The 18,021-nt window shown below is 40.4% G+C and overlaps 1 protein-coding gene across 7 annotated transcripts in view; it reads right to left on the bottom strand.

Moving 5' to 3' along the window:
* Positions 1-18,021, bottom strand: part of dpp6b (dipeptidyl-peptidase 6b) — a 146,275-nt gene that overhangs the window by 69,197 nt on the left and 59,057 nt on the right. For all 7 annotated transcript variants that reach the window (XM_088085525.1, XM_088085524.1, XM_088085521.1 and 4 more), the window contains one exon: positions 29-143. In XM_088085525.1, coding sequence (XP_087941651.1) covers positions 29-143 — 115 coding nt within the window. The remainder of the gene's footprint in view (positions 1-28; positions 144-18,021) is intronic.

Below are 18,021 nucleotides of genomic sequence, written 5' to 3' on the forward strand. Positions count from 1 at the left end.
TGTGTGTGTGTGTGTGTACTGTACATACGAGGGGTCAGCAGGATGACGGAGGTGACAATCAGGGAACAGATGATGAGGATGACCAGCAGGGCGATGGCTATTCCTTTCCAGTTCCTCTGTGGTGGAGCACTGCCCACCAGGTCCTGAAAAACAATATTAAACATTACACTCACAAAGAGGCAAAAAATATCATATTTACAGCACTTAAGTAACAGATAAAAGTAACAGATAAAATCAGTTATTGCCACAGGCTGTATCTATTTCAATGTATTATGCAAATAGGTAAAGGGATGACCTTCAGGTGATGAGTTTTACTTCATAATGGACACACAGTGTTTAAGAGATAAAGCAGATGCATTTTGTATTGTCACAGTAGGAGCCAGAGTTTGGCTAGAGGACAGCTCATTCTCTGTCAGACAGATGCCGGCAACTCAGCCACTTGTGTGCAGTAACACTGCATCCACCAGCTGCTCCCCGCTACTCGAGCACTGAGCGTCCCTGCAGCTCTGCCTGATAGCTGTAGAGGAGCTACGACTTCGACACAGAAACAACAGGCGAAATAATGAGCTGCTCGCCTCACGCAGCCCAGCAGATGGTAGATGGCTAATCAGCGCTGTTCGAAACACATATACTGCAAAAATCCACAGGACATACAAAACATTTTAAGTGCGGGAGGCAGCAATCAGGTGGCCACTGAGGACTGCCCCATGATCCGCCTCACAGATCTTAAACTGTCTTGATCGAGAAGCCCAATTCAGGGAGTTTTACTGTGTGATTTAACAGATGGACCTAACACAAACACACACTATCATCCACTCCTTGACATACTGTGTCCATTACAAAGCAACAGAAACAGGAGGTTTTCTGCCATAACTGTATACGTTCGTTAACCTCATGAACTCCAGACTGTCTCATTCTCCTTTTTATTTCTAGGCTTTTGGCACTCTCACTTTAGGTCTTAGCCACATTTGTCTTATAATATTATTTTCAAAACAGGCTAAGCTACTCAAAAAATGCCATATTCTGTCATGTACATAGCCCTATATATGTTTGAGGATATGTTTTTATGAATAAAAGAAAAATCCACCCAGAAGGTTGAAGAGTTAAATTAGAAATTGGGGTTTCAGTTCAATGTTCTCAAACTATGCAAGGACACACACACACACACACACACACACACACACACACACACACACACACACACACACACACACACATATGCACATTAATCTCTCTGGTCACAGTCAGTGAAGAAAGCAAGCAGCTCCAGCCACCCATATCAGTCCAGCTGTTGATATCCTTGTTAGCAATTAGACCCGGCCTCTGTCTGCCCGCGGTGAGTGGTTATACAGTATGCAGCAGCTCAGTGAACCATCCACCAGTTAATGAGGGGTGTGCGTACACGTGAGAGTGAAACAGGCGGCTTGACTCTGAGGCAGAGATTATGCTTTTTATATCTTTCAAGACTTTAAATTGCTACATTTCAAGTCACTTTGCATTTAAAGATGGAATCAGCGATTCTGGAGAATGATTATTCATATTTGAAGTATGGATGCCATGCTGACGAAATTTTCTTATCAGTCAAACTTCTGACAACACCGGTGTTATGGATACTGCCAAACATTTTACAAGAAGTAATAAGGGTTGTAGGAATAACAGTTTTGAGCATGAAAGCTTCAGTGAGAAATAACAAAACAACTACACATCAAATGAACAAAAGTCAGGCTTCTTTAAATCATTGGTTTTGAGGTGATGCCACTACAAAGACATGTCAATTAGCTATTTCGTTAGCATGCAGGTCACACATTAGCCATAATCGCAAGAAAAAAAATAATATTTTGCAAGATAGCTAAGCTGTTTATTGTAGATTTGTGATGTGCCAGTTTCCTTAGGCATTTCTTGCACTTGACTTTTCGGTGTCATCATAAATTTCAAGAATACTTCAGACACTGACATTAGATAAATGTGAGTCAGAGTCACGAAAAATATCACTGGGATTTAATGTGTGGGTCTGAGAATAACTAATAAAAATTAAGATAAGAAAATCTGCATCCATATACTGATTTAATATTTTTGGAGGTGGTACATTCATTAGGAGCACTGAAGAAAAACCTATACCATTGGGTTTTTCACTGCACCACAGTGTCGGAGCACTGAAGCGTACTCTGGGGACAGACAGAGCAGTAGAAAGTCAGGTATAGTGAAAGCAAAACTTGTGCTGGGTCTAAAAGTTCGCTTTCACTCGCCTCTGCAGCAGCTGCTTGTCTCATCCATGTATCTGATCTGATCAGCTCTGAACGGCTCGAGATCAATTATCCATCCTGTGACTCAAACAAAACAAACTGCTGTTGAAGAAAAAAGAAACGATGGTGATTTCTGCCTGCAAAACTGGGGAAAAAAAACAAAAAATGGGAAGGTTTGCCGAGCCTCCCCTGTCGTCTGTTACCCCCACTGCCAGAGTCTGATTCTATGAGAAACACTGCTACAGCAGCCCAATCTGAACTAAATACCCAAAACCACACTCCTCCTGTAGCTCCACCCACACCCCCCACCCAAATTCCTGGATGTGCAAAGCCAAGCCAACGAGGAGCATTGATGATTGCCTGGAAAATGTGTAATTGGAATAACTGGCTAAAAGCATGGCTGTGCATAACCACACATTTATTCTCAGCCACACACAGAAGAAACAGCTAGCAGACCATGAGGAGATATTTGCTGAATTTAATAAAAAAGTGTTTTGGATTAGAATCGCTGACAGCACCTTTAAATGTTTAAAGTGTACCTGTGTGTATGTGTGTGCATTCACACTATCGGTGCACCTCCTGTCTCTGCACAGTTTGTCTCCCAGTGAAGCTAATCGATACTGAAGGCAGTGAGTACACATAGAAAAACAGCAGGCATGCCAATAAGCTGATGTATTGCTGCAGAGGTAAGGATTTTCGCGATAAGGTGCATACTGGAATCATAAGATATTAATGTCCCTGAAAGACATGCTGTTGAAGTTGCTTTTGATATCAACTATCACTTCAGACCTCTGACCGAGCCACAAATAAAACATTAAGATGCTTTGACAGGAATGCAGATAACAGTCTTGTTTCTGAATCTGCTTACTTGTTTTTTCCGTGTATCTGCAATGAAAATGGAAAAACGTTTATTGCAGGCAGGTGATTTAAATGCAGCCCAGTTTGGTATCCTGTTCAGTGAAGCCTGTACCTGACGGAGAGATCTCTAAATGTGGCAGCTGGATCTACGTCACATAACAAAGGAAAAGTGTCTCTCAGCAGAATATTTCCAGATACTTTGATGCCAGCCTGGGAGGCATGTGAGTAAATATTTAGTTCCAGTCATTTTTTCCCACCCACAACAAATCCAGCATGCGCATTGTACTGGAGCACAAGAGGCGCATGGTAAAATGATTTCAGACAGCCAACTTTTTTGAATCTTAAATGCATCTCCCGCAGGCCCTGTGGGCTAATTCAGGCTGTGGAAATGTAGGATGCAGATGACTTGACGAGCAGGAGCAGCTTCCCTCCAGTGCTTGGCATATCTGTAAACAGACACCCAATTATTCAATCAGAGGTCAGGGAGCTTTTCCGCAATTCAAATCGATAGCAGATCAAATACTGTTGGACGTTTGCCTTTTTCACTGTAAACTCCTCAACAAAACAGCATTCAGTTGAAATGGATACAGCCATTAACATTCACTGCCAATAATCCTGGATACACAACACCTACTTGAGAAAGATGTGATCGATGTTTATCGTGCTTCCTGTGACAAGCTACGCCGTGGTCAACAGAGCCGTAAGGACAGCTGTCACTTCCATCTTAACCACCCACTCAATTAACGAAATCTGTTGCAGAGTACAACATTAAAGCATCACAAGTTTGTTTACTGAGTGCTTGGCCTTAAAGCAAGATTCTTTTCTGAAAAATAATTCACTTAAACTCAGTTATGTTAATTACTCTCATTTACCATGATTTCATTTCTGGAGTTTTGTGGGGACATTTCCACCAAAAAGAAGTCACAGTTCAAATGGTAGAAAAAAACTTTCCTGTAGGCAACACTATTTAATCTCAGAGAGGTTTGAGTTTTAATGTTTTGTAAGCAAAAGAGCTGCAGATGTGATTATGTTCTTCACTGACCCTTTCACTGCTGAATCAGACTGTTTGAAACCTAAATTAGTGGCAGATATAGGTGGATAAATTATCCAAGGGTCAAAAATAACTGGTTGCAATTAAATGTTGTCACACCTTGCATGAAATCAAAAGCAGTTCTGAACGGCCTCAGGGTGCCATTGTGAAAAGGAGGGAGATGTCATATAGTCCTACCAATCGCCAGAATAAATGTTGGCATTGTTTGTTACTGCAAACCCCAGTTATGTAACATTTGTAGATTATTATGTGGCATATAAATTTTGAAACTTCTTTATGTTGTTTCTTTATGTTGGCTGTGATACATGCATGGTTATATTTAGTTCCCAAACATACTTGGCATGATAAGGAAAAGATTATGTTTTGGCTTCTAATACCTGGTTTTGATGCCCCAATCATGGCTCGAAATGCCGCCCACATCTCACTAAACACAACCAGTTTTGTTGCATGTTGGTCTCAATCAGTGGTCTGCAGCTTGCCAGCCGTCTCACCCAAGTGTCACACTATCCACCATCCCTTCCACCTCCAGATTACAGTCAGCTCATATACATGTAATCACAGCTACGTCAATTTAGAAACGTTGATATAAAAAGCATGAAACAAATGTTACATATCCCTGGTTTGCAGAAATGTACAAGCCAACATTTTCCTCTGGTGACTAGGCTGATATGGTTTAAATGAGGATAATGATGCACATTCTCTTCTCAAAGACTTTCACAGTATTCACATTAAAAGTAACTAAGAAATTGTGTCAACAATGAAAAACAGAAAGCTGGAGAGAGAAGATTAAACTGTTACATTATGGTTGTGGATTACCACTAAATACCGGCTGTTGTTCCAGCCAAACAAATTCAGTTGGCAGTAATGTTTCTTTTCTGGTTCTGTTGTTCTTTTGCACACACTCCTCCGTCGTCTTTTAAAGTTGTGTTTTCAGTCCACGCAGCAAGACGTTTTACCTGCGCTCTACATTTTGCTATGCTCTGATGACCAGTGTGCAACTTTCCTAAAATCTCTTTAAGTAGTGACTTAGGGATCACTAGTTGTGTGTCATTTTCACCAGTAAGATCCATGCTGAAGGTAAGGATAACACCATCCTGTCATTCTTAATTTGTCAGGACAGCCTTTGATACAGAACTGCGTCACCTGATTTAACACATTTGTCTTGGTGCTCCTTAATCTCTATAAACCTCCCAGCTCTCCCTTTATCCTGCATGGACTTTCTTGCTCTTTATGCTACATCAGTGCCCTCAGCATTAGGTATTGCTGTGAATGGGTTTACATTGAATTGTGTCCAAAAAAACAAATAAAGGGTTCCTTTGGCATCGATATCACATGCGGAGGGGCATAACAAAGCAGCAGTATTTCACACATGGGAATGAGGACAAACTGGCAGAATCTGTAGGCAACGGTACAAGATTTTATATCGGAGTTGTTGGTTTCTGTTTGAGGACTGTTTGTAGTCCAAGTAGTGCTGACCAATCACGTTTGAGCGGCAGGTTCACAGTCGCTATGTAGAGCAGAAGAGGTGGAATGCATCAGCCGAAATATCATCCTGGGTCCCATTGGCTCTCCTCTGACCATTTAGCTTTTTATATTAATATGCATTCATATGCCGATATCTGTTTATGAAATTAGCTGAAATATCGGCTTGTTACACCAGAAACCTCACAATTTTAGGCATTGTCCATAAGATGCTCACGTAGCATCTAGACCAACGACATACGGGTTTCGAAGATGAGGTTCTCCTTGATCTGTTGCAGTTTCTGCACTGTGGTTGCAAGACATGACATGACACTGCAAAAAGATTAATTTCTGTTTCTTATTTATCATCTGTAGCACTTGGGTGGACTGGACAGCACATTTCTGCTTGCTATGTTCTCACCTGGAATGTGTGAAATAGTACGGGTATCTCATCAGTCTCCTTTTCAATCAAGTTCTCTCAGGTTTATCAGAGGTTTATGATCGATTTTAATGTGAAACGTGATGCCAATTAGGCAGTGAGAATCACTCACATGCCAATGTGGTGGCAAGAGCCCTGTTTTTATTGTAGCTTGTCTTTGCCAAGTGTCTGGATTTAAAGTACCATCCTCATATCTCTAAAACAATATAGTTCTCCGCTCATATGACGATGCGTCAGTTGAGATGATCGTGTGTGCTCTGGGATTGTAAAGTGCCAGACCCTGTGGTGGCTCACTTTGTGTTTGATGCTGTCAGAAGCCCTGTTGTGAGTTTTCCCAGGGTTCACATGTTCTTTGCTCACCGCAGCTCTCCCACCAACTGTGTCTTCTCCTCTAAATGATTAACCATCCCCAGAAGCCATCTCACCGCGCTCACATCGGGGGACTCCTTCATGATGGTGACAGCTCTCACCTTGTCGATGATCTGTACCAGAGACTTGACAGAGGTTTTAGAGAATTCAGACATTCACTTTGTGCCGGAGTCTCTGCATGGACCAGGACCTCATCCATCTGGCAGACAACTCTGTCTGGGCTTTCCTGCAGCTGATACACTTTTGGAGACATTCTGGTGCATAGGAGATGCCAAAGTCGAGTCTGTTAAAGCGATGTCTCCCAAATGGAGAAATTAATCTGATGAGTAGAGCAGACTCACTTGCAGAGGGGGTTTGCCAAAATGCCAAATTTGGATCCAGTTTTGAGGATACTTTGGTGTCCTACAACTGTCAAAGAGTATCCTGCTTAAAATGCCCTGAAGCTGTCCAAGAGTGTGCTCCACTGATGGACACACGTGTCTCTTCTGACCGAGTCATTTTGTCAGGTCTACACATTTACAAACCTCTGTGTCATCGGGTCTTGGCACCAGAACCATTCCTCCGGAAAGAACTCCATTTGGGCATGTCCTCTCTTGACGTTTTGCAGGAGAGCTAATGGGACATGTCTAAGCGCATGTCTAATAGCTTTGCTTGGTTTTAGCTCAACCTATGCCACTGAGTGTTTTGGAAACTGGTGTACCACAGGCTCTATGGAGTTAACACTGTCTCCTCTCTCGCTACTAATCCAAGGGCAACACTTGCTAAACAACTGAGATTTTGCCAGACTAGCTACAAAATACACATATTTCACTACAATTTTGCTAACTGTACCCTCAAAAGTGTACTTGCATACAGGACTAAAGTAAATAAGTTCAGTTCCTCCATTGTCTGTGTGTATTTTAATGTCTAATGTAGGAGTTAAATCCTACATAACCGTAATTTCACCACTTTCAGAAGGGTTCTGATCATTTTGATGTAGCCCATGGGCGTCTATGCTGGTGATTAAATTATCACAGAATGAGTTGGTAAAGAAAAAGTAGAGAAAATCAAATGTTCTTATAGTGATGCCACTTGGAGAAACTATCGTGCTAAATTCTCCGTTGAAGCATTAAGTATTGAGTTTGAAAATAAATCTGGTGTGTCAACACTGTGGAAGATTTTTATGATGAAACACCCCATCAATTCTCAAAATAATCTTTAGGAAGCTTCACTGGTTTAAACCCTCTTATACAACCAGCATCTGCCAAGTACAGATTTAGGTAGGAGCTTCGTTCTTTTTTTATTAATCACTTTATTTATTGTCTGAAAGACCCAAAAACCTGTTCCCATGCTGATGTATTTAAAATGTAGACTCAAAGGCTGCAGAGTATATTTTAAAATTGCACTGTTCTCTCACACAATCCACTGTTATTAAAGTGTCTTAGCTCTGATTGCTTTATCCCTGCAGACTGCTTTATCCCTTTGTGCAATGTGGAACATTTCACCCACCTACTCAACCACAAATGAACAGGCAGCTCCAAACTTAGGCTGAATCCACTCACATAAAATATATGAAAATGATCAACACCTCCATTGTTTCCGGTGAATCAAAACCTTAAAGAGACACACAGAATCTAAACTCAGATTCCCCCAATGCATAACGTGTTAAAGTCTATAACAAACTGAGCAGCCGTAAACTTTTGTATCCCCAGGATGCTGACCTTTTTATGAAGAGCTCTTAACGAGGCAAAAGCGCGTCTGAGTGGGGAAAGGAAATCTTGACCTTTGGCAGCGTTTTCAGACACGGTGAGATATTACTGGCTGTCTGCATTAAGCCATCTCCTTCTGTTTGTCTGTGTGAAGAGCAGGCATGCATGCCGTACAGCTGATAACAATAAAAGCTGCATCAATAAATGAGAACCGGAGCCATTTTCACCCTCTTCTCTACAGACGCCACATCTAAACAAACCCTGTGCATCTCGGCACTGACGACTCTAAAGGGTAGAAAATCCCACAAGGGGAAGGAGGAACACATTTTTTTCAATCCATTTGTTACTATTTTCATTCTATTTCGAGACAACGGAGCTATAAGAATAAAGCATCTTTTAAGGTGAAGCTTCTTTTACCCCCCCACTCTCTCTCTCTAATCCTCTCTCCCTCCCACTTTCCCTTTGTCTAACCATCTCTTTGTCTCTCTGCTCGCTGCTGAAGTGTGAAATGGATCTTTCCTGATCTCTGAGCACCTGGTTTCCAAGGGAACCAAGAGAGTCATTTGAGTCAGATTTGCAGTGAAGATGGTGCTGGCTGCTGTGCAGTACAGTGGGGACTAATATTACAGTTAAGCGTCATGTGGGAAATGTGACCGGGGGCTCACGGAATTAGCCCTGAAAACAAGACGCTCAAATGCGACAGGAGGGGACATATAGACATTTGAAACAAAAGCAAACTTCAGCTGTCTAAAGACATCGGACACTCGACACACGATATATCACTCCACTGTAATGTAGTCGCTGTCTGAGTACGAGTCAAACTCGAGAGTGAAGCAGTAGCCTTTGGACATGGGGGTAAACTTTTCCTGTGGAACTGCATCAATAAATCATGGGCATTCATGAGTGAGATTAAGTATTCATGCCAGCTGGCTTTTGGTTCATGGATAGTAGGACATCAGCTTGTCTCTGTCTATTCAGCCTTTCTTTGTCCACTTTGGAAAACGGGGAGTGCAGCATTTACACTCAACTGAGGCAAGACAAAGAAAACAAAATGTGATGTGGATAAGATATTGTAACCCGGAGATGCATTTGCTGATATGAGATCACCTCCAATAAGTGGAGGGAAGCACAAAGTTGTGGATGCATGAGTCAAGCTGTTTCTACACACTGTGGTGTGTACTGTAAACCAAACCACATCACATACATCTGACTAAAAACACAAGGGCTGCACCGCACATCAATGTTTTACATTCAAAGTGCCTATTGAGGTTTTGAAAAAGTTTTCAATATCTGTCTTCATGGGACATGGTAAAAGGACTTGCACCTGTACGGCACCTTTCTTATCTTCCAACCACTTCAAGCGCTTTTACACTACATGCCACATTCACCCATTAGCACAGAAACACTAATGGCTGAGGCTACCAGTGCTCATCAGTTAAACATTCACATGCACTCACACACTGATGACACAGCCATCTTTTGTCATCACTCTAAAAGAAAATTAAAAAATCCTCAATTTGATTAAAGTGATAAATCAGATTAAATAAGTTTTTTTAATAAATCAACTTTCTTCAAAGCTGTTGGCTACTTTTACAAAAAAAGCTTTTCTTATATTTACTGAAACTGACACTATATGCATAGAGCACTAAGCTGAACAGTACACAATAACATGTTTCTGAAAACATTTAAGGTGAGAAATAGACAAAAGCAGTAACAGAATCTTGATTTATTTGATCAGTGCTGCTTTGTTTGACAGTTTGACATTTCATGAGCAGTAATTTACATGACAGACTGCTGCGTTTGAGATTCATCGGCTCTGATTGGTTGTTTTAGTTCATTCTTGCAAAATTATTTTTTCACAGATTATCTGTCACAGCTTCACCAAATATGAAAACTAGTTATTTTTATATAAGTTACCGACTACAGCTTTAATACATGTACATGACACCCTTTGAGTGTGGCAAATGGGGGACGAAACTGCATTTGACTGCACTGAAAATGTTGTTTTTTATAAAGGATGTACAACAACAAATATTGACAGGAGCTAAACCTTCTGTTAGGAAAAAAAAACACGTAGATTTTGGGAATGATTACATCTCTTTTACGCAGTCATCACTAGAATCTAATTTCACAAATAGTATAATACTAATACTCTTATCATTATCAGTATCTGCAACTGTGCAGAAATAAAAGCTTCAAACTGAACAGCAGCACAGTGTAGATACTGTTGATTATCGATGTTTAATTATATTCTGCTATTATTTTATTACCAGGTTATGTATTTTTATTTGTGGTACTATTTGTATGTTTTAAGGATTGAGAGAGAGCTAGGGCATGATGTATTTCATTGCACTGAATGCACACTGTGCTTTTTAATGTATATGACAATAAACTTGAACTTGAATGAATAGACATGCAAAAAAAAGGCTGTTCAGCTTCCGAATGCTCATTTAGTGTTTGAATGTCAAATTACAAATGAAGCTTTGAACTACTCAGTACAGCCCTAAAAGACATTAAGTCAAAGTACTGCAAGATAGTAAAAGAGACATCATATTCCAGCATGTATTCTCTATAAAAGTAATGTGCAGAAGTGGAGGAAGAAAAAGCACAGAAAGGAGACAGAGTTTAGTTTCTGGTACTCACGTAATGTGTAAGATGAGAATAACATTATGTAAAGTTAGCTCATCTTTGACTCTAGTGGTTTTCTCAACTGCTGTTTAACAGAAGAGGAACGAAAGAGCTCAGGAATATTCTCATTACCTGCAAGTAAAGTTTTGTCTTGCAGTGACATCATCACTGGTTAACAAGTAGGGTACTAAATCACTTATAAAATTCTTCTACAAAGCTCCATCTGGTTACAAGCAACTCTGCAAATCAGAGAGAGTTAAGCTCTATCCACATTATAATTAATTGTGGGGGGATCTGAAGTTTTATGGATTAGTATTAATTTGTTCTTTAGCCACAGCACATGCTGAGAAGACAACACTGACATAATATGAATTTATAAATTTAACATGATGAACATGCTTGTAAACAGTTGCTTATTTACATATCCAGAAGACAAAATGGGACATTAGCATTCATTTGGAGTTTTGTTTGTGAATTGAAGTCAAACATTTGTTTTCCCTGCAGTTGTTTTTTGGCCTCCAATAACTCCTGAGGAAAATATCTGGCTCTTAAGCTGCTACACGCTCCGCTTTGTTTTCCAGCAAGTCGCTAACTTTGTGTGTCTGTTTGGTGCTCAGCAGCTACAGCGGGTTTATCAGAATATTACATGCTGACAGCAAATGCTGGAAGAAACAGGCTAGTGAGAAAGTGAGCTAAAACAGTGAAGGCAGTTTCTTGATACAAGCAACGTAAACATCACACATAGTGAGTGATCCACAACATTGATGCAAAAGCTGTACCAAGTCTGTCAGCACTGCTGCTGTTGTTAGCACTGTTAATTAAGTAAGCACTGTTAGCTGCTAGCCACAAGTTCAGCCATCTCCACGTTGCGAGCTGTTTGCAGACAATTGTGGCTCAGACTCTGAATTACAAGCCCCTTTTACATTGCCTGTTTTAGGCAGGAATTACGCTGCCTTGCCATTTTGTATAAAAGGTACAATCACGAAATTGGGGAACAGAATTGTTTTGCCTTAGAGGGGTCTGAAAGAGACAGACATGGGCAAGACAGGTGTGACATTTTGATGGCAACCCACCATAGGAGATTTAAGAAGCAGTTAGTGGCTAACACATAGCTGCTAATTTGGGGCCATAAATGCCGTAATTGATGACAAATCGGGAAATCAATGATATCTGGGACCTCTTTACCCTCTGATCAGAAGACGAGATCAGCTGCTATATAAAAGATGGTAAATTATTGTTATGGCCATGTTATTGTTTATAAAAGGCTACCAATGTGTATGTAATGTGTTAAATTTCATGCCTCTTTTTTTCCTACAATGCCAGCATGCTGTCTAAAATCACACTGGAGCGGCATGATGCTGCTGTTGTATAGTTCTAAGTAAAAATGCAAAGGAGGCATAAAGAAGGGACTTTATGCCCCAAATGTCGCATACAGCAACATATACTTCTTTCAAACATGGTTTGAGTTTTTTCAGTGAGTAATAACAGTAGTTATAGTGGTGGTTGTAGTTGCAGTAGTATTACTAGTTGCCCCATTAATATGGAAAGGTAAGTAAGACGAAGTGTATTATGTTGTCTTTTTCACAAGTCAAAATGATATTAAATGATTTAGACCACTGTGTTTTATGCCATTATCTGATTTCACCTGGGAATAAATTATTCAATAACTGATGAGATGCTTTTTCTCTTCCATGGCTCAGACACTTAAATTCTTCCAGTCAGCCACAGCATTCTGTATGTTGACAATGTTAAATTAAATTACACCCAGTCAGCGTGTCTCATTTAAAAATACAATAGGCGCTGCATTTGTCTTATTGTCAAAACGGATACATTACCAGACTGGAGAGGGAGGTGCTCCGGGGGATCTATTCTATATCCAGCGTATGCGTGTTTTTGTGTGTGTGTGTGTGTGTGTGTGTGTGTGTGTGCACTCCTCTGCATTTAGTGTTGAAACAAGTGGCAATCTCTAACGTGTACCTGGATGTCTTTTAGTATGACTTAAAACAACAACATTTTATGCATTACAAATCAACAAAATATGTATAAAAAAAAAAAAAAACAGGACACACAACACCATACACTACAACATACTGTAGATACATAGCAAACATAGTACTGCCACAATCCAAAAATAAGTTAATTGCCGTGTAACAAGACTGAGAGTACAACTGGCTCTGTTATGTCATGATTACAGTGTATGTGGAAGTACCTTGACCAGCAGTCGCCTGGCCAGACACATAAGAGGTGTATATATATATATATATATATATATATATATATATATATATATAAAATAGTTCAGACACCGAAATTTTCTCTGCAGATTGTGAGCCAGTAGCAGGGCTGTGGTGTGTCCGATGTTAACTGCCCAGCAACTTAACATGGGTGCCGCAAGGAAGCAGGCATCACTTTATGTAAAACTGGAGCATTTTGTGTGGTCTACATGTACAGTGTGAACCCGGCATTAGGCTGTATTTGCAGTGCTTTTTGGTAAATGCTAACATCAGCATTTTAACATGCTCACATACATAATGCTAACAAGTTTAAGCAGGTATAATGTTTACCATGTTCACGTCTTAAGGCTCATTTATACTCTATTTACGTACAAAAATAGATCCGTCCATTTCAAATGTTGTAAGCATCACTGCCCTCATACTTCCATGCGTCCTTTAAGATTGCATAAATACAGCCAATAGATAACACTAGATTCAAAAGTTTCTCACAACAACAAACAAGGCCAGGTGAAGGAGGTCATTTTAATCTGCTGTTTTTTAAAGATTATTTTTTGGGCCGTTTTGGGGCTTTATTTGAAAGGACAGCTTTAGCATAAAAGGGGGAGAGAGAGCTGATGACATTCAGCAAAGTGCCAAGGGTTGGAATCAAACCCATGGCGGCTGCGGCAAGCACACAGCCCCTGCACATGGGGCGCCCGTTACCAGAGGCAGTGGTGCAGGTGCTGATCATCTGTAAGGCCATTATATACGGTACATCACAACATGTTGGAGTATTTCACTATATTATCGATTTGTTCAATGCTGTGATTTTTTAAACGTCTGCTTCATCTCGTATGATCATGTCTTGCTTGAACTACGCTACACTGCCCCCGTGGTCTCTGGTGGTACTGCTCCATTTTGTCCATATCCATAAGCTTCAGGAATTGTCCATAATGTCCATGGCATGCTAACATTTGCAAATAAGCACTGGACACAAAATACAATTAAGGCTGACGGGATGGTCTTGCAGGTATTTGGTGATTAATGAAGGGTCATAAAAGATAAATTAAAATTTTGACCTAATAATGGGGATGGATGAAAAGTCAGGGGATCACTAAAGTGATTATTATTCATCCTGTTTGGTGCAGACATAAATGTCTGCACCAAATTTAATGACAATCCATCCAACAGTTGCAGAGACATTTCACTACAAAACCCCAAATGTCAACCTTGCGGCTAAAAACATCCAGACCCACACAAACACTATCTGAAAGAGCTTTCATTAATTTATTTTAAAAAAAAAAAGGGCAAATAAAGCAGGAACAAATCTAAAAGGTGGCTAAAAAGAGCCTCCGCTTATAATTCAAAATATTCACTTTTGAAGAGCAGACGGGAATAACTGTGCAATTAGAGTAGAGAGCCAACAAAAACAATTAGTTACGTGATCACAAAGCACTTTGAAAGGTAATGCAAAACAGTACTGTGCTGTCATTTTCGACTGCAGTATGAGAACAAAATGTTTTCCAAAGCTTGTTGCACATTCGAGCAGCAGTTCTGTCCTCCAACATTTAGCAGCAGGTGGGGGTGACCGATGAAGAGTTTCTCTTCCAAGAGTCTTTCTTTCAAAACAAACACAAGTTTAAGAAGCTTGAAATGTCACCGATTAGTGAAGCAATCACTGAGTCACTTCTAAATTCCAAAATAACAGTTTTTCTTGAATATTGTCTTTGCTTAACATTTGCAGTGGCACAAACACACACATTCATGAGCCTATGATTTGGCAAATTTTCATCTGTAATGTAATTCCAACAAAGGAAACCGAAGAAAAGTGGCTTAGTGCATTTGCTAAAGAGTTACTATGGAGAGACTTAGTGTGCTGCCGTAATTGAAAGTGTGTTGATTTTCTGGGCGACCCTTCCTGAAGTTAATAGTTTAAAAGGATCCACAAAACAGATAGGGAGACAATCCATCCCAATCTGTGAACAAATAAATCACAGATTAGACGTGAGAATCTGTGGGGGGAGATCCATAGAAGTAGGAAATGTGTCATTGTGACAAAAAAAAAAAATAAAAAATACAAAAGATGGAGTTATCAGAAGATGTTTTCTAGGCTTTGTGCAGCTTTTCATTGGTCTTTGTAAGAATTAATAACATGTCGTACTGAGTATGTGAAACTGGGACTGAGATGAGAAAAGTAAAAATGAGGCTGTGTTATCGACAGGAAGAGACAAGACTGAGGAAAAGAAGTGTTTTCTCAGGAGGATATGAATTACCGCCTGCCTCTGGACAAAGCTGGCACAGTATCTTTTAATCATCAGAAGAACTGTAGCGCACAACAACGTGACTGAAGTTGAATCACTCAAGAATGGATCAGTTGGAAATAACCCTCGCTGCTGTTTTCTCCTTCCTTTTTTCTGTCCTTTAAATAAATTGAACGTTTCCCTCAAAATGTCCCTGAAAATTTAATCCATTTTGAGTTAAAGGAGAGATAGGAGACCTATTATCCCTTCAGAATAATTATGTGCAGACCAAATGCACCTAGAATGATGAACGTTTCAGGGGGAAGCTAGAATTACCGCATCACGTTTGTATGCTGCCGCCAGCCAGTTAAGTTGCAATTTATGTCCGTGTCTCTCCGGACTCATATGTCATATGTAATGGAGATTTTAGAGGAATTTAATAAAAGGTATTAAGTATAGTTATTGGTGAAATGGAAGTTATCACTTTATAATGAACGAGTAATTCCCAGTGAGAAACATGCTGTCTTCACTTAACACACTTCACATGGCGCAACAGCAATCACCTGAAGCTCATCACATATTTCCACTTTGCTGTGGGCTTCCACATCTACATATTATGCTGTGCGTATCCCTCTGATGTTTCGGGATGCCGCTGACGTGATTTAAACAAAAGCTCATGTTGGGATTACACTGCACGTGATTATGTTTAGGCAACAACAGCAGATGGCCACCAACGCCAGGGAGTCAACAAAAGCACATGCTGGCACATGGTTAGGTTAAGGCAAAAGACGCAGATGGTAAGGTGTGCTAAAAGACATTACAATTAAACAGGAGGCGAACACAGCCCCTTCTGCCTGCCCCACAGGGACCTCCGTGCTCCTTATATTATGTCATTACCGACAGCATTTCAACTTGACGCCGCCCATCCGTGTATCATGATGCTGCGGAAGGTGCCATCCACTGGCGTATATAACTACAACCAGTTCTGCCTGGCTGTGTTCTCACCTGACGCCGTGCAGCAGTGTATCATACCAACATGAAAGGTTGCTTTTGGCATTAGGATCTTATGCTGAAATCACAGCAAAAGTGGCAGTATTTGAAGACTTTGTAATGAAAACGGGTTAAAATACCACAGTATAAAGTGCGTTTCATGTAAATTAAAAATTACAAACATAGGAAGACAGCAAGTACTGATCCATCTTTGACATGTCTTGACAATGATATTGAGCACAAGGCCAACAGGTACAGTGGTTTCTTCACATGACCTTAAAGAAGTGCATATTTCACGGAGTCAGTGTGGACAGAAAGGCACTTGTTTGCTGTTAGGACATGGTAGAAGATTTTTGTGGGTGAATATCAGAAAGCCAAAGAGCAGCACCGCTGATGATAAAGATACATTCTGTGTGAGAAACAGAGAGACAGAGAGAAGGGAAGATAAGGTGGAAGGTGGATTATTGCACTGAAAGTTATTAATTTTGTTCTGTTCATTCAGAGCATAGCTTTGCCACTTTATAACCTGCATGCCCACAACCAGTTATTTTCAAACAACCTTACCTGAACCACCTGACGGAAAGGACCTGTGGAACCCATAGGACTCGCACCTGCTCACTCATCACTAGTGGACACCCAAGATTAGTGTCACTTGTTCAGTATTTGATCAAATGTCCCCACTTCTGTTCCTGAGTTATGGCGTTGAGTAATGGCCAGAAAAGTGTTTCTGCAGAGCATTATGATGTCATGGTGCAGCTGACCTTTGACCTTTAGATATAATATGCCATCGCTTCAAATAAAATCTGCCGTTGCATAATTATGGAGGTTAGCGTAAGCGCAATCAGATTCTCTCAGCAACGCTGTTGTATTTTTCAATGTCCGTATAAATTCTTCCCATCACATCTTTTCTCACATCTTTAAGACCTCATCATGTTTCCAACACGGTCAGGGAAAATTCTTCAGAAAAATACAAAGGATGTAATTCTTTGACTATTCCAATGCAGCTCAAGTGGACGTTTGAGCCAATTTTAATGAAATTCCCTCCAGCCACTCTTTAGATATCATTTTCATGAGAATGGTATGGATATGAGGTCACAGTGACCTTGATCTTTGATCATCAAAATCTAATCACCTCATCCTTGACTCCAAGTGGACGTTTGTGCCACATTTGAAGAAATCCCCTCAAGGCATTTTTGAGATATCATGTTCACAACAATGGGACGAACAGGCAACCTGAAAACTTCATTCCTAAAGTCACTGCTGTCACCAGCGTAAAGACATTAAAAATCACAAAAATGTTCAAACTGAATTTAATCACAGTAGAGTCTCCCCAGCTCATCCATTATATAACAAGTCTTCTTATACTGCAGGAGTCACCTTTGATCCCCTCAGTCTGTTTCAGGTGCTTGCGTTTTAAATGACAGAGCGCCTACCCTGCAGCTAGAAATGAGATACAGTAAAAGAGGATGCTACCTTGAACAAGACAATGACCTGGAGTTGAAAAGCAGCAGAGTACAGTAATAGAGGTGATATGATCATAAACAACTAACCCAGAGCAACAATACACTGCGTGGTGGCAATTTCTGTACGCCTTTAAAGCATCACGATCAGCGACAATGTGAGGGGCTGTTTGCAGTGGTGCCAAACAAAAGAGACTGACAGTGATGCCATATCAGTTTAAGACTATGGAGGCACATTTGCAGAGCGTGTAACGACTGCCCCGATGAAGACGGCAGCATATTTTATATGGAGAAGAAGATAAGATAGCTTGAATTTATTCACTTGTATTCTCAGATTCAAGCTGGATAAAGAGCCGAGTGCAACACATTGCCCAACTGCAT

Source organism: Plectropomus leopardus, chromosome 12, assembly GCF_026936395.1.
Source record: "Plectropomus leopardus strain MGB_pleo_1.0 chromosome 12, ASM2693639v1, whole genome shotgun sequence".
Classification (NCBI taxonomy): domain Eukaryota; kingdom Metazoa; phylum Chordata; class Actinopteri; order Perciformes; family Serranidae; genus Plectropomus; species Plectropomus leopardus.